General features: G+C 40.9%; 2 protein-coding genes across 7 annotated transcripts in view; one reads left to right on the top strand and one right to left on the bottom strand.

Moving 5' to 3' along the window:
- LOC306995476 (uncharacterized protein) overlaps window positions 1–19,879 on the bottom strand; it is a 32,086-nt gene extending 12,207 nt beyond the window's left edge. The window contains exons 1-14 of one of the 4 annotated variants that reach the window (XM_079607116.1): window positions 19,718–19,879; window positions 19,092–19,209; window positions 18,544–18,673; window positions 12,410–12,572; window positions 12,132–12,324; window positions 11,815–11,913; window positions 11,241–11,348; window positions 9,669–9,776; window positions 5,286–5,378; window positions 5,037–5,171; window positions 3,037–4,930; window positions 2,679–2,771; window positions 2,421–2,519; window positions 1,031–1,105 (exon numbers count right to left, since the gene is read on the bottom strand). In XM_079607116.1, coding sequence (XP_079463242.1) covers window positions 1,031–1,105; window positions 2,421–2,519; window positions 2,679–2,771; window positions 3,037–4,930; window positions 5,037–5,171; window positions 5,286–5,378; window positions 9,669–9,776; window positions 11,241–11,348; window positions 11,815–11,913; window positions 12,132–12,324; window positions 12,410–12,572; window positions 18,544–18,649 — 3,166 coding nt within the window. In that variant the 5' untranslated portion in view covers window positions 18,650–18,673; window positions 19,092–19,209; window positions 19,718–19,879. Of the gene's footprint in view, window positions 1–1,030; window positions 1,106–2,420; window positions 2,520–2,678; window positions 2,772–3,036; window positions 4,931–5,036; window positions 5,172–5,285; window positions 5,379–9,668; window positions 9,777–11,240; window positions 11,349–11,814; window positions 11,914–12,131; window positions 12,325–12,409; window positions 12,573–18,543; window positions 18,674–19,091; window positions 19,229–19,717 lie in introns of those variants that run through there. The other 3 variants (XM_079607119.1, XM_079607118.1, XM_079607117.1) reach the window with 3 other exon arrangements.
- edil3a (EGF-like repeats and discoidin I-like domains 3a) overlaps window positions 1–25,206 on the top strand; it is a 226,486-nt gene that overhangs the window by 81,874 nt on the left and 119,406 nt on the right. The gene's annotated exons all lie outside the window — the stretch shown is intronic.

Raw genomic sequence — 25,206 nt, 5'->3', positions numbered from 1 at the left:
AGGCAGGGCTACAGAGCCTGCGTTTCTAACAGTAGTTCTGCATTACATTAATTAATTTGCACGCAAGTTTTATTTATTTTTATACCGTGTATTCTCTGTGTAAATTCGTGCACCGAACCGTGACGCCCGTACCGATTCGGTTCAATACGAATACATGTACCGTTCCACCCCTAATACACTGAGGTCTAAATCATACCTACATATTGGGACCATGGTGAATACTGAGTCCTGAGCTACACACACATACACTGATGTCTAAATCATACCTACATATTGGGACAATGGTGAATACTGAGTCCTGAGCTACACACACATACACTGATGTCTAAATCATACCTACATATTGGGACAATGGTGAATACTGAGTCCTGAGCTACACACACATACACTGATGTCTAAATCATACCTACATATTGGGACAATGGTGAATACTGAGTCCTGAGCTACACACACATACACTGATGTCTAAATCATACCTACATATTGGGACAATGGTGAATACTGAGTCCTGAGCTACACACACATACACTGATGTCTAAATCATACCTACATATTGGGACAATGGTGAATACTGAGTCCTGAGCTACACACACATACACTGATGTCTAAATCATACCTACATATTGGGACAATGGTGAATACTGAGTCCTGAGCTACACACACATACACTGATGTCTAAATCATACCTACATATTGGGACAATGGTGAATACTCAGTCCTGAGCTTACACACACATACACTGATGTCTAAATCATACCTACATATTGGGACCATGGTGAATACTCAGTCCTGAGCTACACACACATACACTGATGTCTAAATCATACCTACATATTGGGACCATGGTGAATACTGAGTCCTGAGCTACACACACATACACTGATGTCTAAATCATACCTACATATTGGGACCATGGTGAATACTGAGTCCTGAGCTACACACACATACACTGATGTCTAAATCATACCTACATATTGGGACCATGGTGAAGGATGAGTCCTAAACTAATCTCCTAATAAAACATGGTTACCTTGTTTGAGATGGGCATCGTCCAGGTCTACCATGGAGGGGGATTTAGGTCTACTCACATGTGCTTTCTGGGAGCCTATAATGAAGCATTTCAATAATCAATTATTCAAAGTCTTTACCTGAATAATAAGAACATGCCAATGCTTTATTGTACTACTTTGCAACGCTATGTTAATTCTCTTAAAATTGCACTCCAGTGTCTTTACAATAAATGTGATATTCTTATGACTTTAACTTAAAGGACAAGTTCGGTATTTTACACTTAAAGCCCTGTTTACAGATCGTATCTGATGAAATAGAACGATTAAGATTAAACTTTGGACAGATGCTGCTGTCGCGAGAATTTTAGGTTTATATCGCTTTCCCCCCTCACCCCCACAATGGTTGTCTATGTGCACTGGAAGATTCCTTCCTAAAACACATTAAACTTTCGTTTACAAAGACGTGAAACTCACCGAGTGGTCAGGGGTGTTCACTGATACGGTTCCAAAAAAAAATCGCTGAAAAAGATGCATTCCAACAGGTTTTATCGTAGTTTTTGTCCAACTCCATGACTTGTATTGAATGTGCTGTGTGAGGTACGGTATTACTCCGCCGCTGGAGTGTCTATTATTCAAGCTCTCAACGGAAGAATCACGGGTGTGACACGTTTGGCAAAATAGGTCCACAAAAGCTAAATAAACCTAAAATTCTCGCGACAGCAGCATGTGTCCAAATTTTAATCTTAACCGTTCTATTTCATCAGATATGATCTGTAAACAGGGCTTTAAGTGTAAAATACCAAACTTGTCCTTTAAAGGGATAGGTCACTTTGAAATGAAATGTTGGTATGTTTTAGCTTACCTGAAGTGCATCCAAGATGTAGGTGTCTTTGTCTCCGCAGTAGTTTCAATTTTTATATTTTTAGGTCAAACCGTTCTTGTCTGTCAGTCATATAATGCAGATATATAGGTACTGTCTCCAAAAGCATGCAGAGATGTCTCTAATAGCATCCAGAGAAAAATTCCCCATCGTAAGTGCACATTGATGGCCTAAGACACGAAACAAGCGGTTTGTGTGATAAAACCAACAGTATTTATATCGTTTTTATCTCTTTTACACAACCACGTCCAAGTGATCTGTTTACTTAGTCTGCGCAAGCGCCGTAGAGCGCCTGCTGCATACTTTTGGAGACAGTACCTATATACCTGCATTATATGACTGACAGACAAGAACGGTTTGACCTAAAAATATCAAAATTGAAACTACTGCGGAGACAAAGACACCTACATCTTGGATGCACTTCAGGTAAGCTAAAACATACCAACATTTCATTTCAAAGTGAACTATCCCTTTAAAAAGCAGACAAAGATTAGCTGAGGCCAAGACTTTAGTCAAGTGAGTTACTATACGTTTTCTTATACCCTGGTTGGCCTTATTCTTTGAAGATACTTTGAGTACTTCGTCTTGAGGTCCACTGTCTTGAGGTCCCTCGTCTTGCAGGTTGCCTGCTGATAGTGGAAAAAACGAGCAACAATCTGAAGTACAGCACAGTGACTCATGCAATCGCTGAAATGTACACTTCCTATCCAGCGTAATTATCCAGAGTAATGGAGTAAAGGCAGAGCTGGAGGAATAATAATGAATAGAATTTGAATAAACGCATGTACCATTCACATGATCCTCATACTCATGACTTCTGCAGCTTGAAGTTTGCGGTTCTGCCTCATCACTGGAACTGTTGCTGGACACATCCATTTCATCTGAATAAGACAAAAGCATAAAGCTGTTGAATGCCACTATCACATAATTTCTACTTCATTTTCTCTCGATGTGGCCTATCACAAAAATCTGTGAAGCTAAACTTCTAGTGCATTACTTCTGTATTAATTTACCTGCCAATGTTTGATATTTTAGGAAATATTGACAACTCTCCTAATACTCTACTACAGAATATACATTATTGTGAAATACAACTAATTATGATTACCAATTGTGTTAAAATGCATATTAGACAATTATATTTACCTTCTGGATCTATTGTTATACCATCTAATCCTTTACCCTGGAGTTCAGGCAGTTTTCCTTTTTCCATTGCAATGAGGAGTTTACTAATCTTTGCAAGCTGAAGAGTGCTTTCAGGGAGGCGGTAGAACTCACGATGAACTCGGATATCATGGCCAAGGAAGTTGGCCAGTTGATCCATCTCATTGTCTTTTAGGTTTAATACTGTGGACAATGTAGCTACTTGCTTACGCAGCTTTGTTGAGCAAAGGGCATCTGGATGCTTTGCTCCACTGGCTTGGGCATACTGGCGAATACAGTCTGCACCACGATAATGAGACAGAGCACCTGGACGAGCAAACAAATGCTGGTTTTCAACAGGAACTTGACACTTTTCTCTCATATTTACAAGGAGATCCATGGCCACAACCATATTAGGGGTCAGCAACACTGGTACCTTCCTACCCCTCTTACCACGTATTTCCACCCGTTGGAAGTACCCACAAAGCTTTTTCTCAAAGTCACTGAGTCCCACAGCGATATCTTTATGCATTGGTGCCTGGTCTCTAGACGTGTAAGATTGAATATTCATCTTGGAAACCTCACCCTCTCTTCGTCTATTAAAAATAATGATCTGTGTTAACATGACTTTGCAAAGAGTAGCAAAGTTTTTGCCATTAGGTTTTTCTTGTAGGGCATCCACATACTCCTGCTGTTTTGAGTTTAAAAATGAGTGCAGTGTTTTGACATCCTCTGTAAATGGTAGGACTTGTGGCTTATTCCATTTAGCTTCACCCAGAGTAGTCAGTGCAGCTGCAGACACTACCTCATTCCATTTGCTTTCATACAAACGTCTGAAGTTTCGTGCAGACTCTGCAGCCGTGTCGCGTCCTGACATCAGTGCATTGCATTCCATGCAGTTGGCAATTTTCACCAAGCTGTGTCCAAGCTTCAGTGCCAGTGATGGAATCTTGTAGGTGTTTGTCTCCTCACTGAATCCTGCCACTGCTCTCACTGCTTTTATAACGTGAGGAAAGTTGCAGGGTTGGATGAAGTCCTCCATATTATGAATGGGTGTCAGTGATCTGGCAGTGATGAGCAACCTTGCTACTTCCCTCATTTTCTGCCTAATATAGTCATTTCTTCCTGAATGTGACTTCAGCCTGTTGTACATCTGCTCCCCTAAAAGAAGAATGTATCGATCATTTCTGACAACATTTGAAACTTCATCATTCACCATCTCACAAGCAATGGTCCATAGACTTTTGCTAACATCCACTGGTGGAGGAAGGGTCAAGCTGTTGATTGACTGAACTCTCTTCTGCCCAATTGTGCGGTTTTCATATTTGGGGTTCTGGGGGCATGTTCGGATGTGTCTCCATAGTGTCTTTCTGTTGTACAGACCTTGACAGTGGATACAGTGAGTGAAGTCATAGGTGGATTTTACTTCTTTGGGGCGTCTGCAAGCAACCATTTCCCCATTTCCGTTTTTTGAAACTGCAGCATTATGGGCAAAGTTTCCTCTACTTTTCAAAAGGCGTAATCTCACTCTTCTTTCCTTTGACCTTTTATCAAAGCTGAATGCCTTAGCTACCTCAAGTTCATTGCGATGAACAAACTCCAAGTGCCGTGCGATTTTAGAGTATGGCTTCTGACAATAGGTGCAATATTGTTTCTTCTTGTATCTATTTTTTTGCACTTTATAAGGCATCGGTGTCACAGATGTGGAACTGTGATAGAATGAGCTTGTACTCGTGTCTGTTGTACTCTTAAACTCTACAGCACCTCCCTTCACTGGCTCAGCATGCCAGATATTTAGTTCTTTACTTTCACAACTATCGTCCGATGAGCTACCGTCGGTATCAGGGACATATTCTTTGTCACTGTAGTCAGAAAAGGAGGATTCCTCACAAGATATCTGTGGGGAAAACATTATTGTATTAAATGCCCCTATGAGGAATGTTAAGCAAATGAATACTGAAAGCCATTTCGATGCTCCCACCAACAAAAAAACTAGCACATACCTCAGATTCATCATTCTGTGAGTGAACAGCTCTTTCAGTTTCAGGTGTACTTGTTGACAGTTGTTCATAGCGTTGAGCACAATTGTCATGATGTTCTTTCAGTCTGTTTACCCGGGCAGCAAACCTATACAGTACCTGTGGTTTATAAATAGGTAGTTCAGAACTTGAAGTATGTTGAACTTTTTTTTTTTTTAAACTGGCCAAATGATCACTTAATTGGAGCTTGGTTAATGTAACGCATGGCATTACTTGTTCAGTTGGCTTCTTTTTCATTTTGGTAGGAAGGCATATATCTTCCTCCAAAGGTGTGTTCTCCTCACAGCGAGGGACTGTTCTGTTCACCTGTAAAAAGAGAACAGCATCCACTGTGAAAAAACACACTATATTCATTTCATACTGGAGAAACATCAGGACATCCACACACACACACGTGACACGTTTCACACCACATCAATGTCAGTACATTGGACGGGCTCTCATTACACACTCATGGAATCCTCACACAACGTCACAGTTTAAAAATGAGGACAAACTATGGAATGTGAATATTATATGATAGGGGTGGCAAAAATATCATATCACAATCAATTCTTTTTCATATTGGTTTTACTATTTTGTAAATGACTGAGCATTATAGCCAAACTAATATCCCTATTTTAAAAACAAAGCCTTAGGTAAAAACATATAAAATAAAAAAGATAAAAATCTTTGTCATTATTTGTTATTAAAAAATAAGAGCAAAGATACACATTACACATATACAACTTAATTAGGGCTGGGCACCGAGTCTCGATACTTTTTAGGTACCGACCCAATTGCCTCGATACTATCGAGTATCGAAAAATGACATGTTGTTCGGTTCCAGATTTCGATACCTAAGGAGTTAACTCGTCAACGTCAGTGCTCAAACAAATACATATGAAATGCACAACGACACACATAAAGTCGCTCACGCACATACACGCAAACTCTATTCACACGAAACGCGCGGAACTCTCCGCGCACACTCATATGAGACGCGCGCGCGCACACACAAACTCTCGACACGCATGCATACTTATGAGCCGCGAGCACACACACACACAAACTCTCCGCGCACATATTCATATGAGACGCGAGCACACACACATAATACCTTAAAGATGTGGAAAAATCGATCAAAAATGTGGGTACAGTTCTCCAGGCTCGATGCCAACAGCGCGCGATGCAGTATTTGCGGTAAAATAATTGCTGCAAAGACCGATACCACGACACACAAGATGAAGACCTTGACAGCGCACGGAGTAAACATCAGAGCAGAAAGTTGCTCCGTCTTCGACTGGTAAATGAAGAGATACCTTGTTGATCACACGGACAGTGTTTATTGCAATAAATACTAACCTACTGAATGTACACTGCCGTTCAAAAATGTGTTGGTTAATGTTTAGTCAGAATTTTTTTTCAGTAAGGATGCATTAAAGTTATCAAAGGTGACATTAAAACATGTGTAATGTTACAAAATATTTCGTTTTTAAATAAATGCTTTTCTTTTGATTTTTTTATTCATAAAAGAATCATGAAAAAAATTATCATAGTTTCCAAAATATTAAGCAGCAAACCGTTTTCATATTTCTGAAGGGTCGTGTGACACTGAAGTAATGATTTTGAACATTCAGCTTTGACATCACAGGAATAAATTACATTTTGAAATAGGCCTATATTAGATACGATTTTAAATTGTAATACTATTTCACAATATTACTAAAGTTTTACTGTATTTTTTTATTTAAAAATTCAGCTTTGGTGAGCATGAGCTCTTTATAAAACATTTTTTATTCCTTTGTGCACTGGCTAAGGAGCATGAGTCAAACTGAAAAAATAAAACTAAATACATAAAAAATAAAAGTTTTTCTGAGGTAATATGTTATGTAATCTTGTTAAAATGGATTTCATAAAATTGGTATCGAAAAAAGTATCGTTAGGAACCGGTATCGAAACTGAGGTATCGAAATTGGCACCGGATCGAAAGATTTTGAACGATGCCCAGCCCTAAACTTAATATACAAATGAAATAAACAGTCAAGGCTCCAGACTAACTTTTTGTACTAGGAGCGCTGTAGCCCCTGACTGAAAATTTTAGGAGCGCAAGCAGAAAATGTAGGGGCACATCTTAAATCAGCTTTTATCATGCAATCATTCAAATTCCCCCCAAAATAACTGTAATACTGACAAATTATGATAATTTACTGAAAAATTTAATAAATAGACTTAACGTACAGATATTACAATGTGCAGTTTTATTTTAAGTTTATCTTAATTGTTTGAAAAGTATTCAAACAATATCTGGTAGCACTGGGGCTGACAATAAAGCACTAAACTTAATTTAGGGTGTAGATTAAATTAATTTGAATTATTATCATTCATAATGTGTTAATATTAATTAAAAAGCAAAACGAGTGAAATTTATATTTTATATTAAATTTATATTAGGGAGTGAAAATAGCCAATAAGCATCCTACTCTTTACAATGGCAATTTAAAAAAATTAAATAAGTGTTTAAATAAAAGTTTTCCTACATTTTAAATTTAGTTTTAGGGCAATCTTTGAAGGATGAACAAAAAATGTGTTTGTCATCACATTAAAAATAACATTTATAATATGATATTATAGTTTTGAAGTGCTGGAAAAAGATGTGTAGTACTAGTAAGCGTTTGACTATTTCTGTCACAGTACAATAGTTATGGTTAGACTTACTACATTAGCCTAAATCCATGGTGAATGTTGCTGATTTGTGGACTGAAAGCCTTCTATGAGTCTCTCTCCTGGTTTCCACGTCAGCGCGGTTTGATCTGATATCTGTGGTTTATAAAAGAGAACTCAAACTGGATCTCGCAGCGATGATGTTATTAATTCTGAGGCGAATTCAATGGATTTCTTCACTGGATCTCCAGAGTCTGGATCTCCTAGTAACAGTGTTGCGTGATCGAGATCGGCCCGCGACTGGCAAGTTCCGGGCGCTGCGCTGTCTATTATTGGCCCGAACTAATAAACGCTCCATAAAGCATGAATGAGTAGCGCATTTTCGTTCCGCTTTCATTTTGTTTGGATTCGCTGCTCTGCAACGCTGTGGACCTAGATAATTATTTGGTCGCACCGGCAGGAAAAATGGTCGCAAAATGCAACCAATTGGTCGCACTCTGGAGCCCTGACAGTGCTTTATTTTTTCAGCTACAGTAGGTGTATTTACCAGTAGCATTAAAGAAAGTAATTAAATTAAAAAATATGAAAATAAAACACTTCATGTATCCACCTTATTCCTGACGAGCTTACTGCGTTTTGAATTATTGGTGTCACTTCCGGTTTGGGGAACTTCCTTTCAAAAAGACTGAAACGAATCATTTCAAATCATAAGGTTGCCCTAAAAATAAAACTTACAACATATACTGCACATTTGTGGTCTGTTCTCCCGATTTAGTTTACGATATATGCCATTAATAATTCACTGGAATGCACAAAGAATCTCTCTTTTTTTCTCCCCAAATCCTCACGGCTATTTCCAGGTTTATTTTCACAATTAAATACAATTTATTATCTGTCAAAATGACTGAAATCACTTTGAAATAGTATAACGGAATGCTGACGTAAATAAAAAATAAATTGTATTAAGGCAACGTATGTTACATAATACAGATTACCACAGTGATATTTAACCGTCCGTTATTGCTGTGGAAAGAGTCACGCTTTTGGGATTATTCATGGTCTGTTGAAAGTACCTTGTTGATGCTTTTACACTTTTAAATGTCCTTTTAATGTTCAATGGTTGAAGGGTAAGTAGAATAATGTAATGTCATTGTACACAGTTTAAAAAATATATATTATTGCGTCCACAGAGCTAGTCTTTCACTGGTTGTTTACAGCTTAACGGAAGTTACACCCATAATTCGCGCAAAGCGTCATGGGGCGTAGGAATAATGTGGATAAATTATACATTGATTCTTATTAAAGCTAGTATTACAAAACACTTCATGTATTACATTTCTCAGTCAAGAGCAGTGAGTGATTTCCACTTTGTGTTTTGTTGTTTTATTAACATTAAAGGAATAGTCCCCCAAAAAATATACATTTGTCATCATTTACGCTCTCAAGTTGTTTAAAACCTGAATAAGTTTCTTTCTCCTGTTGGAAATAAGTTATTTTGAAGAATGTGGGTAACCAAACAGTTGCTGGTCCCCAGTGTATAGTTTTTTCTCCTCAATGGGGACCAGCAACTGTTTGGTTCCACATTCTTCAAAATATCTTCTTTTGTGTTCAGCACAAGAAAGAAATTAATACAGGTTTGGAACAACATTAGAGTGAGTAAATAATGACAGAATGTTCATTTTTGGGTGAATTATCTCTTTTTAGAGACAAGCAGCTGCATGTTTACTATTAGGCTACTGTCTCTTTAAGACCTGCACGTGATGTGTCAAATATGCACGCATATATGACATGCACCAGATTTTCTCTAAAATGTTTGCTTTTACTTAAGACACCAACTGTGTTTATGTAAATATTTTGTGTATTTGACAGTATTAGCGCAACAAGACTCGAAAAATAACCTGTTATACTGGCTTTTAGTGCCATGTGACATGGGTTTAGTGCAAGAGATCTAACCTGAGAATGGCTCTCCATCGTGTCAGAAGCTGTGGATGAATGGTCACTGTTGCGGTCGGTGCATTGGTCACTATTTGAAGGCCTGGATTCGGACAAATGACTCCCAATCTGATTAAATAAGAACATACACATTAGATCAGGGCAGAAACAACCAGTTACAAAGATAATCAACAGCAAATGGATCTGTAACTCTTTACAGTCATTCCGGTTACGTGTGTGAAAGCATACAAAACACATTCCATTTGATTCCACACTGATCATCCATAATTAAGACAAACACACTATATTCATTTCATACTGGAGAAACATCAGGACATCCACACACACACACACACGTGACACGTTTCACACCACATCAATGTCAGTACATTGGACGGGCTCTCATTACACACTCATGGAATCCTCACACAACGTCACAGTTTAAAAATGAGGACAAACTATGGAATGCGAATATTATATGAGTATTATAGTAATAAAAAACTAGACACTTGTTTAAAGAGAGGACATAATTCACTTAGTAAACTACAATGTATGAATACTTAAAAGACCTGTAACATTAATGCGGTTGCATAAAGTACAAGTCAAAACAGTTTCATGTAGGGATGATATTATGGGATAAATATCCCGTCAAAAGTATTGCAGTCACGGATCAAAAAATAATAAGTGTGAATCAAAAATCATTTTAAAACACATTTACTTATATTTTAAAGGTGAATGTGATTGATCGTCAGACAGGCACAACTATAACAGGTCGTCGTTAGGATGACAAATTTAACGATAACGGATCGCCAGGTAGACGTAGGCCTATACAGGTGCAGGTCGGGTTGCAGGCACACATACAGTATAACAGTGTCCTGCCACTGAACGATTTTTGCCAGCTCAGCTGACGGTTATCCTCCCCTGTACGAGTGAGCATCAGTAGCCAACCATGAGTCGCATTGGAGTGACGTCAACTCTAGTCTTCTATTGATTGGCTAGAGGAGGAGCTGTCAATCTAGAACTAGTGGACCAATGGTGACTCTTAAGCCCACCCTAATTTACATGAAACTCGAACCGCAAAACTTGGAAAAGCAAGCGCAGAACGTGGAAAGAAGAGCGGAGAGTAAACACCACAAGTGTACAGAAAAATAAAATATTAGCAGAAAATATAAGAGAGCACAACGTGCAGAGTAATAAAACTAAGGAAGACATAATTAAGAAAACATGAACAAAAGTTTAAGTTTTGTGAAATTAAATTTTTAATGAGTTTAACGTTATTCATGCTTGTTATTTTTTTAATCACGCTTATTATATATGGATCCGTGACCACGTTGTTTGCTATTCTGATAATTTTGCATTATTTTATTAAGTTTCTGCAATATACTTTTACATGTGCTTTTAAACTTTTGATTCACCCTTTTTATTTTTTGATCCGTGACCGCAATACTTTTGACGGGATATTGATCCCATATGATTGGCTGTACGGTTGAGTTCAGTGATTGGTGTTGATATGGGCAACCAATGGTTGTCTCAATTTGGTTAGTGCTTTTGCTATCAGTCCATGTGACATGGGTTTAGTGCAAGAGATCTAACCTGAGAATGGCTCTCCATCGTGTCAGAAGCTGTGGATGAATGGTCACTGTTGCGGTCGGTGCATTGGTCACTATTTGAAGGCCTGGATTCGGACAAATGACTCCCAATCTGATTAAATAAGAACATACACATTAGATCAGCGCAGAAACAACCAGTTACAAAGATAATCAACAGCAAATGGATCTGTAACTCTTTACAGTCATTCCGGTTACGTGTGTGAAAGCATACAAAACACATTCCATTTGATTCCACACTGATCATCCATAATTAAGACAAACACACTATATTCATTTCATACTGGAGAAACATCAGGACATCCACACACACACACACGTGACACGTTTCACACCACATCAATGTCAGTACATTGGACGGGCTCTCATTACACACTCGTGGAATCCTCACACAACGTCACAGTTTAAAAATGAGGACATTATTATAATGTTAAAAATAAGTCTTTTGAACAATACTAAAATAGATTAGATTTGAATTTTACTGAGGGTGTAAATGGATCAATATGCCCTATGCGCCTTATCAGAAGATCAAAAGCTTGACTTAAAACAAAAATGTCTACCTGTTCAGTTGGCTGGGGACTCCTGTTCATTATGGTAGGAAGGCATGAACCCTCTTCTGATGGTGTGTTCTCCTCACTGCGAGGGGCTGCTCGGTTCATCTGTAAAGAGAGAACATGGTCTGAATATTTGAAGCCCATTTCAACAAAAAATATTATGTATGACTGCACTATGCAATGCTGTCAAAACTGCATCATTATTATTTAATAGAAGTCCAGAGACCGTTTAAGTTGTTCTGTTCATCAGGTAATACAACACAAAAAGTCAACTAACACATAACGCAACAATACCAATAAAAAATAAATAGAGACCTAATTACCAGAGTACGCCATGGCCAGTTTGAATCTCCATAGTTGTATGTTAATTCTTCTCCTGAAGCTATGTCTTTAATTGAAAACAAACACAGATGGGGTTTGCCTTCAATACCTATTTTTTTCATTTTACAGTTAGAAGTCTTGTAATTATCGTTCACTAGTCTCCCGAGTGAACCATCTTCTTTTGAGGCATCAATGCTAAATGGGAGAGAGGAAAAAACATTACATTTATTTTCAATAAGTAAGTAAAAAATAGTCAGTCAAAATGGTTCCCAAAACCTACCACCATTGTCTTCCATTCCAATCAAAGTCAAACAAGAAGGTATTTTCTGTTTCATTGTATCTATTCTGTCTTGTTTGGCTCTCCTCTTTGGAAAGTAGCTCTCCGCGGTATTCAAGAATGAAGCATCCTTTGTCAATGGACATGCTAGCAAACACACCTCTACCTAAGATAGAGATAGCAAGGTGTTGAATATTAGTGTCTCTGTAGAAAATACAGAATTTTTTTCAGCTACAGTAGGTGTATTTAACAATGGCATTCAAGAAAGAAATTAAATGACCAAATATAAAAATAAAACACCACATAGACATCACTGTATAAATTATACATTGATTCTATTAAAGCTACTATTACAAGTTCTCAGTCAAGAGCAGTGTGTGATTTGCTCTTACATTCAGCACAAGAAAGAAATGAATACAGGTTTGGAGCAACAGAGTGAGTAAATAATGACAGAATGTTCATTTTTGGGTGAACCATCTCTTTAAAGACAAGCAGCAGCATGTTTACTATTAGGCTACTGTCTCTTTAAGGCCGGCGCAGCCAGAGTTTTTCAACGGCTCTTGGCGCATCTAATTTTTTCTCTCAAATGTGTGCTTTCCCTTGAGACATTACCAACTGTGTTTATGAAAACCTTGTGTGTATTTGACAGTATTAGCGTATAAGACTTGAAAGATAACTTAGTCCAGTAATCAAGCGCTGTTTGACGTTTTAGTGTGTGTGCTTCGGGTGTAAGCGCTCAGAAAAGAGCATGTTAGTAAGAACAGCGCAACAGCACGCAAATAAAATGTTTAACCGGCAAAGCTTTATTGCAGAGGAAAATAATGAACTGCAGGGTCCCGTGAGTGTAACTCTACAGCTGCATTAACATGTGATGTGTGAATGTACGGCGCGTTGTACAGTAGCTGTGTTGAGACGGAGGCGCCAAAACTGAACTGATAGAATGCACTGCGGCACGATACTACGATATTTCTTCAAAACCAGATCGGGGAGGCATTTTAATCGTCCACAATCAAAAACTGTGATATCGCACACCCCTACTTCCAACATCTGGTCAGTTTAAACGTGTAAAGTTGCTCATTCGGGTGCACAGCCAACAACAGGAACCGTTGCAATAATAACGAATCATCTTAAGAATACCAGTAACTAGGGCTGCACGATTAATCGAATTTTAATCACGATTTTGGCTTCCCACGATCAAATTTGCGGGATCGTGCGATATTTAAAACGCGTCATTCTGTTCATAGAACAGTACTTTATAGTATTATATACCAATACTTTAACAGTAATAAATTTTTTTTTTTTTTAGCAAAGCCAATCTAGCGCTCCGTAAACCACTGTCTGATCACGTGAGTCCATGAGCCAATAATCTGAGTTGTTTCATGCACAGGGACAAAAGCGAAGCGCACCGGCGCGAGAGAACGAGTGTGTCTGCGCACGAGCAATAGTGCACGAGAGGCCGAGTGTGTCTGCGCGCGAGCAATAGTGCACGAGAGACCGAGTGTGTCTGCGCGCGAGCGTTAGTGTGCGAGAGAGACCGATTGTGTCTGCGTGCGAGCGATAGTGCGCGAGAGAGAACGAGTGTGTCTGCGCACGAGCAATAGTGCGCGAGAGGCCGAGTGTGTCTGCGCGCGAACGATAGTGCGCGCGAGCGATAGTGCGCGAGAGAGACCGAGTGTGTCTGCGCGCGAGCGATAGTGCGCGAGAGAGACCGAGTGTGTCTGCGTGCGATCGATAGTGCGCGAGAGAGACCGAGTGTGTCTGCGTGCGAGCGATAGTGCGCGAGAGAGACCGAGTGTGTCTGCGTGCGAGCGATAGTGAGCGAGTGTGTCTGCGTGCAATCGATAGTGCGCGAGAGAGCCTGAGTGTGTCTGCGAGCGAGCGATAGTGCGCGAGAGAGACCGAGTGTGTCTGCGCGCGAGCAATAGTGCGCGAGAGAGACCGAGTGTGTCTGCGTGCGAGCGATAGTGCGCGAGAGAGCCTGAGTGTGTCTGCGAGCGAGCGATAGCGCACGAGAGACCGAGTGTGTCTGCGCGCGAGCGATAGTGCGCGAGAGAGACCGAGTGTGTCTGCGTGCGAGCGATAGTGCGCGAGAGAGACCGAGTGTGTCTGCGCGCGAGCGATAGTGCGCGAGAGAGACCGAGTGTGTCTGCGTGCGAGCGATAGTGCGCGAGAGAGACCGAGTGTGTCTGCGCGCGAGCGATAGTGCGCGAGAGAGACCGAGTGTATCTGCGTGCGAGCGATAGTGCGCGAGAGAGCCTGAGTGTGTCTGCGTGCGAGCAATAGTGCACGAGAGACCGAGTGTGTCTGCGCGCGAGCAATAGTGCACGAGAGACTGAGTGTGTCTGCGCGCGAGCGTTAGTGTGCGAGAGAGACCGATTGTGTCTGCGTGCGAGCGATAGTGCGCGAGAGAGAACGAGTGTGTCTGCGCGCGAGCGATAGTGCGCGAGAGGCCGAGTGTGTCTGCGCGCGAGCGATAGTGCGCGAGAGAGACCGAGTGTGTCTGTGCGCGAGCGATAGTGCGCGAGAGAGACCGAGTGTGTCTGCGCGCGAGCGATAGTGCGCGAGAGAGCCTGAGTGTGTCTGCGAGCGAGCGATAGTGCGCGAGAGAGACCGAGTGTGTCTGCGCGCGAGCAATAGTGTGCGAGAGACCGAGTGTGTCTGCGTGCGATCGATGGTGAGCGAGAGAGACCGAGTGTGTCTGCGTGCGAGCGATAGTGCGTGAGAGAGACCGAATGTGTCTGTGTGCGATCGATGGTGCGCGAGAGAGACCGAGTGTGTCTGCGTGCGATCGATAGTGAGCGAGAGAGACCGAGTGTGTCTGCGTGCGGTCGATAGTGAGCGAGAGAGACCGAGTGTGTCTGCGTGCGATCGATAGTGAGCGAGAGAGACCGAGTGTGTCTGCGTGCGATCGATAGTGAGCGAGAGAGACCGAGTGTGTCTGCGTGCGAGCGATAGTGTGCGAGAGAGACCGAGTGTGTCTGCGTGCGAGCGATAGTGAGCGAGAGAGACCGAGTGTGTCTGCGTGCGAGCGATAGTGCGCGAGAGAGACCGAGTGTGTCTGCGAGCGAGCGATAGTGCGCGAGAGAGACCGAGTGTGTCTGCGTGCGAGCGATAGTGAGTGAGAGAGACCGAGTGTGTCTGCGTGCGAGCGATAGTGTGCGAGAGAGACCGAGTGTGTCTGCGTGCGATAGTGCGCGAGAGAGACCGAGTGTGTCTGCGTGCGATCGATAGTGGGAGAGACCGAGTGTGTCTGCGCGCGAGCGATAGTGAGAGAGACCGAGTGTGTCTGCGTGCGATAGTGCGCGAGAGAGACCGAGTGTGTCTGCGCGCGATCAATAGTGCGCGAGAGAGACCGAGTGTGTCTGCGTGCGATCGATAGTGTGCGAGAGAGACCGAGTGTGTCTGCGCGCGATCGATAGTGTGCGAGAGAGACCGAGTGTGTCTGCGCGCGATCGATAGTGCGCGAGAGAGACCGAGTGTGTCTGCGCGCGATCAATAGTGCGCGAGAGAGACCGAGTGTGTCTGCACGCGATCGATAGTGTGAGAGAGAGACCGAGTGTGTCTGCGCGCGATAGTGCGCGAGAGAGACCGAGTGTGTCTGCGCGCGATCAATAGTGCGCGAGAGAGACCGAGTGTGTCTGCGTGCGATCGATAGTGTGCGAGAGAGACCGAGTGTGTCTGCGCGCGATCGATAGTGTGCGAGAGAGACCGAGTGTGTCTGCGTGCGATAGTGCGCGAGAGAGACCGAGTGTGTCTGCGCGCGATCAATAGTGCGCGAGAGAGACCGAGTGTGTCTGCGTGCGATCGATAGTGTGCGAGAGAGACCGAGTGTGTCTGCGCGCGATCGATAGTGTGCGAGAGAGACCGAGTGTGTCTGCGCGCGATCGATAGTGCGCGAGAGAGACCGAGTGTGTCTGCGCGCGATCAATAGTGCGCGAGAGAGACCGAGTGTGTCTGCACGCGATCGATAGTGTGAGAGAGAGACCGAGTGTGTCTGCGCGCGATCGATAGTGCGCGAGAGAGACCGAGTGTGTCTGCGTGCGATAGTGTGCGAGAGAGACCGAGTGTGTCTGCGCGCGAGCGATAGTGAGAGAGACCGAGTGTGTCTGCGTGCGAGCGATAGTGCGCGAGAGAGACCGAGTGTGTCTGCGCGCGAGCGATAGTGTGCGAGAGAGACCGAGTGTGTCTGCGTGCGATAGTGCGCGAGAGAGGCCGAGTGTGTCTGCGCGCGATCGATAGTGCGCGAGAGAGACCGAGTGTGTCTGCGCGCGATCGATAGTGCGCGAGAGAGACCGAGTGTGTCTGCACGCGATCGATAGTGTGAGAGAGAGACCGAGTGTGTCTGCGCGCGATCGATAGTGCGCGAGAGAGACCGAGTGTGTCTGCGCGCGATTTATAGTGTGCTAGAGAGACCGAGTGTGTCTGCGTGCGATAGTGTCTGCGTGCGATAGTGTGCGAGAGAGACCGAGTGTGTCTGCGCGCGAGCGATAGTGAGAGAGACCGAGTGTGTCTGCGTGCGAGCGATAGTGCGCGAGAGAGACCGAGTGTGTCTGCGTGCGAGCGATAGTGCACGAGAGAGACCGAGTGTGTCTGCGCGCGAGCGATAGTGCGCGAGAGAGACCGAGTGTGTCTGCGTGCGAGCGATAGTGCGCGAGAGAGACCGAGTGTGTCTGCGTGCGAGCGATAGTGAGCGAGAGAGACCGAGTGTGTCTGCGTGTGAGCGATAGTGAGCGAGAGAGACCGAGTGTGTCTGCGTGCGAGCGATAGTGCGCGAGAGAGACCGAGTGTGTCTGCGTGTGAGCGATAGTGAGCGAGAGAGACCGAGTGTGTCTGCGTGCGATCGATAGTGCGCGAGAGAGACCGAGTGTGTCTGCGCGCGAGCGATAGTGAGCGAGAGAGACCGAGTGTGTCTGCGTGCGATCGATAGTGAGCGAGAGAGACCGAGTGTGTCTGCGTGCGATCGATAGTGCGCGAGAGAGACCGAGTGTGTCTGCGCGCGAGCGATAGTGAGCGAGAGAGACCGAGTGTGTCTGCGTGCGATCGATAGTGCGCGAGAGAGACCGAGTGTGTCTGCGTGCGATCGATAGTGCGCGAGAGAGACCGAGTGTGTCTGCGTGCGATCGATAGTGCGCGAGAGAGACCGAGTGTATCTGCGTGCGATCGATAGTGTGCGAGAGAGACCGAGTGTGTCTGCGTGCGAGCAATAGTGCACCAGAGGCTTTAAATAACAATGACTCTGAATTTTATCGACATCGGGATGTTGTCAGTGAAGTCATGGTACCACAACAGTTGTGGAGAGGATAATGGCATCTGTGAGGAAGATGGTTATGTCTGCAAAGATTGCCTTTGCATACTGATCTCATGAAATGGCGTTTGTATGAGACGCCAATTCGTATTCCATTCGGCGTGCTATCAAGACGCATAATCGTTTTTTGGCGTGTTTTTCAATCACATGCGGGGATAATGGTACGTTTCGGCGTAGACATACACGCGGAATCACATCTGTGGATGATGGTTCGTTTCGCTCAGAACATTTGACAGATGTTGTGCCGAATTTTGACTCCCTGCCAAATGATTACCCCCCTCGTTGAAGTCAGTAGCCTACCTGATTCCCTAATCTTAACCGCACTTCTAATCCTAACCCCTCACCCACAACTAATCCTAAATCTACCAATACTAGGGTGTAGACATACACGTGGATAGCTCAAAATGCGTACAGATAACACGTCGCTTGGCAGTAGCGTGTATGTTTACGCAAAGTCATGATGTCATGTTGGCCTTTGAAGAAAATGCAGCAAAAGATCTAACTAGCCTAACTAGGCGATGTGACGGTACAGGAAATGTTAAAGTGTTTTTGTGTTTTGTTATGTTTTTTGTCAAAGACGTTATAATCTTTAACAAAATGTTTGACATTAATTGAGAAGCATACGTACACATACATGCAAGTCCTGCGCAGTCGGATAATAGGTAATAATAATTATAACAGAAGATAATATCTCTAGTCTATCCTAATATTAATTATAAATAAAATGTATATAAAATATAAATACAATATGTATAAATACAATACATTATTTTGTTCTGCTACAGTATCTTCCTGAATAGGATGAAAGAAGCATTGAAATACTGTTACTAACCTTTTTGAGAGTTAATGAATCTCTCCTCAAAGCATGGTTTGTCTTTGCCAGACAGAATGTGTTTACTGGCATCCTCCACAGGACTAATTCGCTTCCGTTTGGACATGACATCCAGTTATGTATTTCAATTCTGGAAAGGATAGTTAGAAAGCAAATAATCATAAGCTCAGTGACTAATATTTCAATCTTGATTGCATGACACAGCACATTGTTTATTGTGACCAATCAGCTTTACACCTGCTACCATAGATCATGCTTTGCTAGTTGCACATAAAAAAGCATTTTTTCAAATAAATAAAAAAAGACGAATGAATACATATCAATCAAAACTTAGTGGAGTTAGCCATTTTTAAATAGGCATGCGGTTGTTCTGTTACCATTTTTGAAAATCGACTTCTAATCAAATTCTCTGCAACTAACGAGCATTAGGCCTTTCGCAATAATCAATATTTATCGCACAATATATATATATATATACATGACCTCAATAATGATTGATGACGCAATATATCGCCAATTATGTGTACATGATTATGAATGTCACCAACATTTAGCAGATCGTGTTGTGTGTCGTCCGTGTCGGAGGCGAAAGCAGGGCTCGGCGGTTCCCTCACACACAGCGCTCATCAGCTGCTGAACAACGCGTCATTTCGTTATTGTGTTTTCCTGACAATTACAGAGAGTTTGGAAGAATAAATCCAAATGCACTCGATTTCAAAGCAGCACCCACTGTCTGGTGCAAATAAAAACGTCACAGCGCAAAATGGTGCACACTAAAGAAAAAGTACTAGACGACGAGTAACGTTAGGCCTAACTAGTTAGGTTAGCTATTACCGTTAGACCTCAGCCAATGCTCGCTAGGCCTGTCACGATAACTGCTTTTTGTTGTGCGATATATCGTCCAAGAAATAGGCTAATTGTGATAAACAATGTTACTGTAATTTTAAGACAATTCTATGCCACTGAATATATAATCATAATATAAAAGCATAACGTTAATAATAAAAGTATCCCTACATACTTTTAAAAGACAACCATTTAATTCGATCATAGAAGTAAAGTGTCAAAACAAGCAATTAACAGATGTAGTAATTTGCTGGTCTGTAATTTTAATTGGTCAACGTTTGAAATATTTGAAAAGATAACAGATTATAAAACAAGCTAGTTAACTTACCTCTCTCTGACGATCTGTCTCCTCGTGCGAATGACGAACACACCCCCTCGTCGCGGGCGCGCAAAAATATTTGCCCGGGTAAATTACGTCACTAAACCTTTTCACAAGTAAAATTACTTTATTAAAAAAAATATTAAAAACGTTAGTATCAGGTTTTTTCAATCCATGCTCCATTTGAGAATAGAAGCATTACAAAATAAAAACAAACTCTAAAACTGTGTAGGCTACCATGTGCTTTAATATCAATTTTCTCCTACTAATGAACTCACGTGATCTGAATCAGAACATGATTCGGAAATACCTTATAATAATATTACTACATTTAATTAATGCATGACTGTTGATCAATATATTAATTCTACAAGTGTGCATGCTAGTAGCCATAATTTAGTTTATTAAGAGGGATGGGTACGTTACTGAGTAGTTAATACTATCTCTTTATACTTAATGTGGTTTAATCTGCAAGTGGCTGAAAGGCCTATTAAAGTATTAGTTCACTTTAAAATGAAAATTAGCCCATGATTTATTCAGCCTCAAGCCATGCAGTTTTATTTCAGACGAATACAATCAAAGTTATATTAATAAACACCCTGACGCTTCTGAGCTTTATAATGGCAGTGAATTGCAAACAACAGCTATATGCTCATAAAAGTGCATCCATCCATCATAATAGTGCTCCACACGGCTCCAAGGGGCTAAGGCCTTCTGAAGGAAGGCAATGCGTTTGTGTAAGAAAAATATTCATATTCATATTTAAAACTTTATAAAGTAAAACAAATAGCTTCCGGCCAAACTCAGTCTACTTAACCCTAAAGTGCAACTTGTGACGTCAGAAGTAGCGTAGCGTAAATATCAGCAGTACGTCACATTACTCACATAAGTTGCGCTTTAGACTTAAGTGGAATCTGTGCTCGTTTAGCCGGAAGCTAGTTATTTTACTTTATAAAGTTTTAAATATTAATATTTTTCTTACACAAACTCATCGCTTTGCTTCAGAAGGCCTTTATTAACCCCCTGGAGCCTGTGGAGTGCTTTAATCGTGGATAGATGCACTTTTATGAGCTTCAATCTGTTGGTTGCAATCCACTGCCATTATAAACCTCAGAAGCGACAAGGAGTTTAATTAATATTACAACTTTCTTATAAAAGAAAGTCACATGCACCTAGGATGGCTTGAGGGTGAGTAAATTATTGGGTAAATGTCCTTTTAAAGTGAACTACTCCTTTGAGACCCGTTTGTGGGGCAAGTACCGGTATGGTGTGGAGGCTTATTGTTAAGTAAGCATGCATAACATGTAAGCATATTGCTGGTGTAAAAAGTTAATGGATTAATAAATGGGCAAATGGTTTTACAAATAATACCAATTAATGTATTTGACAGTGTGTGGACATCATCTGCAGTTAATATTTCAGCTGCAGTCTAAACATTGTCAACTGACTGGCTTATGTCTGGCTAATGGAATAGGGTATAACTCACCTTATGATTATTATATTTCAGATCAATAGGCAGGTTCAAACTTGCTTAGTGATGACCAGGGAGATAGTGGTATGTTTGAGAAGGAAGAACACCCCGCTGACTCAGCTTATTTTCATGGGGCTGATGTTGAAGTTCTCCAATTAAACATGCACATAAATTGCACCTGGACAACACGTTGGATGGATAGGAAACACAAAGGCCTTAAAGGTGCTATGTGGAGTGTTTCTACTAAAATGAAGCCATTTTTTATTGCCTGTGTGTGAAGGGGTTGTAATCTCACAATAAAATGATCCACTTGGCCGGATTTGCCACGAAATCCAGTGACGTGAGACCTGCATGCGCTCCCGAGCCTCTCGCCTCATACTGACTGTGCACTCAACAGCGACGGCACAGCAACTTTATGACATGGAGTCTGCTAATACTAAGATACGACCTGCTCCCAGCACAACACAGACTCCAACACAAACTCCACATAATAATAAAAAATAAAAAAATGCACGCGCATGAGCATTCGCTTTTATTCGTATTGTATTGGTTGCAATCTGAAACATCACCGCTATGCCGCTGAAAACTCCACATAGCCCTCTTAAAGAAGAACAGCAGGCCTCCAGAAGAAGCTTGGATCCTCTGAGTGTATATGCTGCTGAGTATGTTCTGCAGGATACTGTTATGAGCTGTGCAGTTGTGTGCTCAGTCAGCAGCATGTAATGAGCTGAAGCCAACCGATCAGAAAGAAAGATGTGCTATGACCTGGGGAACAAGACTATTGCCCTCCATGTATGCAAGTCAATAGAAGTGCCGGCCACTTGTGGTTCCACCTCGATTAATTGTTTTTGCTCTCAGTCCTGGAGGTCACGCTTCAAGTTTGTGTTACATTTGGCTAGTGGTACTGTATAGACTGGTTGTGTGGGCAAAAGTATAGGTTGAGAAGATAAGACTGGGGTAGGAGATCACTATCTGCTTTCACAGTTTGTCAGTATTCTACCTAAGGGTCCCTGTATTTTGACTAGACTGGCTCGTCAATAAACCCTGAAGCATATCTGACTCCATTCTGGAAGGACCCAAATAAACTCAACCAAATGACACATGATGCATATCATTTAGTAGGCATCCACATAAGTAAGCCCAGCTGAGGCTTGCTATAGCCTTAGTGGTAGGTAGGGTAGATGGAGACCTAAAACAAAAATGGTCCCAGCCCTTTAATTAAGGATTTATTGAATGAGGATGTGAATGAGGCCATACAAGCTTTGAAAGTGTTTTAACATTCAGTGGAATGCTTGTGGATGTCTTCATATTATATCTGGATTCCGTTTTTATCACATCCCTAAATGTGTGATGGATGAAAAAAGTTCAGCATTGATCATAAACTAAACTTATAGCATAGGATAGATAGCAAACCAATGGGCATGCATCATTTAGATAATTTCATTAGTTGTAGCTGGCTTGATTCATAATATTACCTGTATAGGCTGGTGAGCTAACTAACTAGCGCAGCTATTAACTAGCTACATAATAATTCTATTTTAAGGTAGTCTACCATTTTAGATACAAAGTTATAATATATATAATACATAGACAAGCATTTAATACAAATACATAGTATAGATAAAAATTGGGCAATCTTCACAAAATATCATATCACAAACTTATAACAAAAAAGTACGATCCACAATCTGAATCGCGATCTTCCCAAGTTTTCAAATGTAGCCTATGGAGAATATTCAGACCAGATGTCAAAATAGTCATTAAACTAGACAAAGGGGAACCGGAGCGCTGCTAGTATCCCTTGTATCCTCTGGTGCTCTTGGAAGGGTTACATGTTATAGAAGCATTGGAAAAAAAATCCAAGTCCAGGCACTCAATAGGATGCAAAAGTTAAAAAGCCTTTATTATTTTGGCTAAAACATTAAAACACCAACGCGTATCGGCCCACTGGCCTTCATCAGGGTGTTGGTGAATTAGTCATTAAACTAGTTGTAACCAAAATGCGTTTTTTATTTTATTTTTTTATGGCTGATGCCGATATCTTAAAAAGGCAAGGTGGCCGATATAGCTATAATTAATTTATAGTTATAATTTAAAATAAAATAAAAAAAATGTATAGGCCTATACATATATATATATATATATATATATATATATATATATATATATATAGCCTATATATACACACACACAGACACACGCTAAATATTAGATAAATAATCTGAAAATGAATTGCATAAATCTCAAATAAACTTTCTAAATCTCAAATAAACTTTCTAACTAACTTTTTTATTCTGTAATCATAATATTAATATTTTTCACAAATAAAGAAAAACTAAACAGTATGTTTGTGCACACTGGGAAACATTTTTCGAATAAAGACAAGGCAACACTAAATTTACATTCAGCACACAGTAAATATTATGAATATGACATATAGCGCAACATAGTTTAAAACCAAGGGTTTAAAGTTTATCATGTCGATCGTGGCTCTCCAGAGAAGCAGAACTAATCCACACGGACTACGCACACACTAACATGCTCATGGAGGCTAAATGCACACTTCAGAATACCTGACAGCTGGATTTGATTAAATCTGCAAGGTTTGTGAAATTAAATGTTTATCAAATATTTGTTTAAATGATATGCGCATTTGCTGAATGTTGACGGTTTCGTTAAATGAGAAAGTAGCCTATTAGTGTTTGCCTTTCTGTTAGCTGCTACTAATAATATAAAAGCATACGAAATAATACTTTTCCCCATACCGTTTACTTTCTTTGTCTAACAGTTCTATCTAATAAAGTATAAAATATGATTTGACTGTTAAACAGTGACCGTGTAAACTATAAACACGGAGAATGAGCACTCAGGCGTTATGCTCAGGCGTTCTCAGCGCCATCAAAATAAAAGTCCCGCTATTAAGAGGACATAAAAGATCGCGATCTCTAAGATTCGCTTGAAAAGTAGGTCGTGGGCGTCTTCAAGATCGATCTCCCCATGACTACATAACTTTTTCAGTAGATGTGGTTAGCTACGTATTTAGCATGTTAGCCAGCTTGTATTTAACAAGAGCCAGCAAGAGTCTGCTAACGTGAGCTAGCTTGTCAGCATTCAATTGTAAATTATTCTGTTTGAAGTCCAATCTTTAGAACTGTTTACGGTGTTACTGCTGGCTAACACACTTAATTATAGTCAACCAATGGCTAGGTAGCTAGCCATTACGATTTCCTAACTGTGAATTTTTCTTAAGTGAAATGTTAGAACATCTCCGATGTCACTTCCGGTGTGTGTAAACATTTAGCGCAGTACCTCACACTTCCCATAGTTGGCGTATCAGTGAGTGAGCAAAAATGTGATACACACTTACACAGATGATTTCCAAAAATTGTGAAAATTCTGCCCTAAGGAGATTTTTGCACCAGGTATATATTTGAGGCTGTATAACATTGTGGTATGCTCTGAAAAATGAGGACATCGATTTTCGTCCTGACTTCTACACATGTCCTGACTTTGTTGGTGTGTATTCATAAATTTGTCCTGATATGTCACAAATACAAACACACACACACATATATAAAAAAGGGTTGTTAAACGATTAATCGCGATTAATCACATCCAAAATAAAAGTTTGTGTTTACATAATAAATGTGTGTGTACTGTGTATAATTATTTTATATATATAAATACACACACATGCGTGTATATATTTAAGAAATATTTGCATGTATATACTGTATATAGATTTATATATAATTTATATTATATGTAAATATAAATATTTTATATATAAATAACAAATGTTCCTTATATATATATATATATACATGCACGTGTGTGTATTAATATACATATAAAATAATTATACACAGTACACACACATTTATTATGTAAACACAAACTTTTAGGATTTTGGATGCGATTAATCGATTAATTGTTTAACAACCCAAATCCGAATAGCAATTATGCATCATCTACATCCAATCAATTTGGGGTTTGAATTGTTATTAAATACATTTATAAATTTATA

Source organism: Phoxinus phoxinus (assembly GCF_949152265.1).
Source record: "Phoxinus phoxinus genome assembly, chromosome: 3".
Lineage (NCBI taxonomy): Eukaryota > Metazoa > Chordata > Actinopteri > Cypriniformes > Leuciscidae > Phoxinus > Phoxinus phoxinus.
This window is presented reverse-complemented; position numbering and strand designations above follow the sequence as displayed.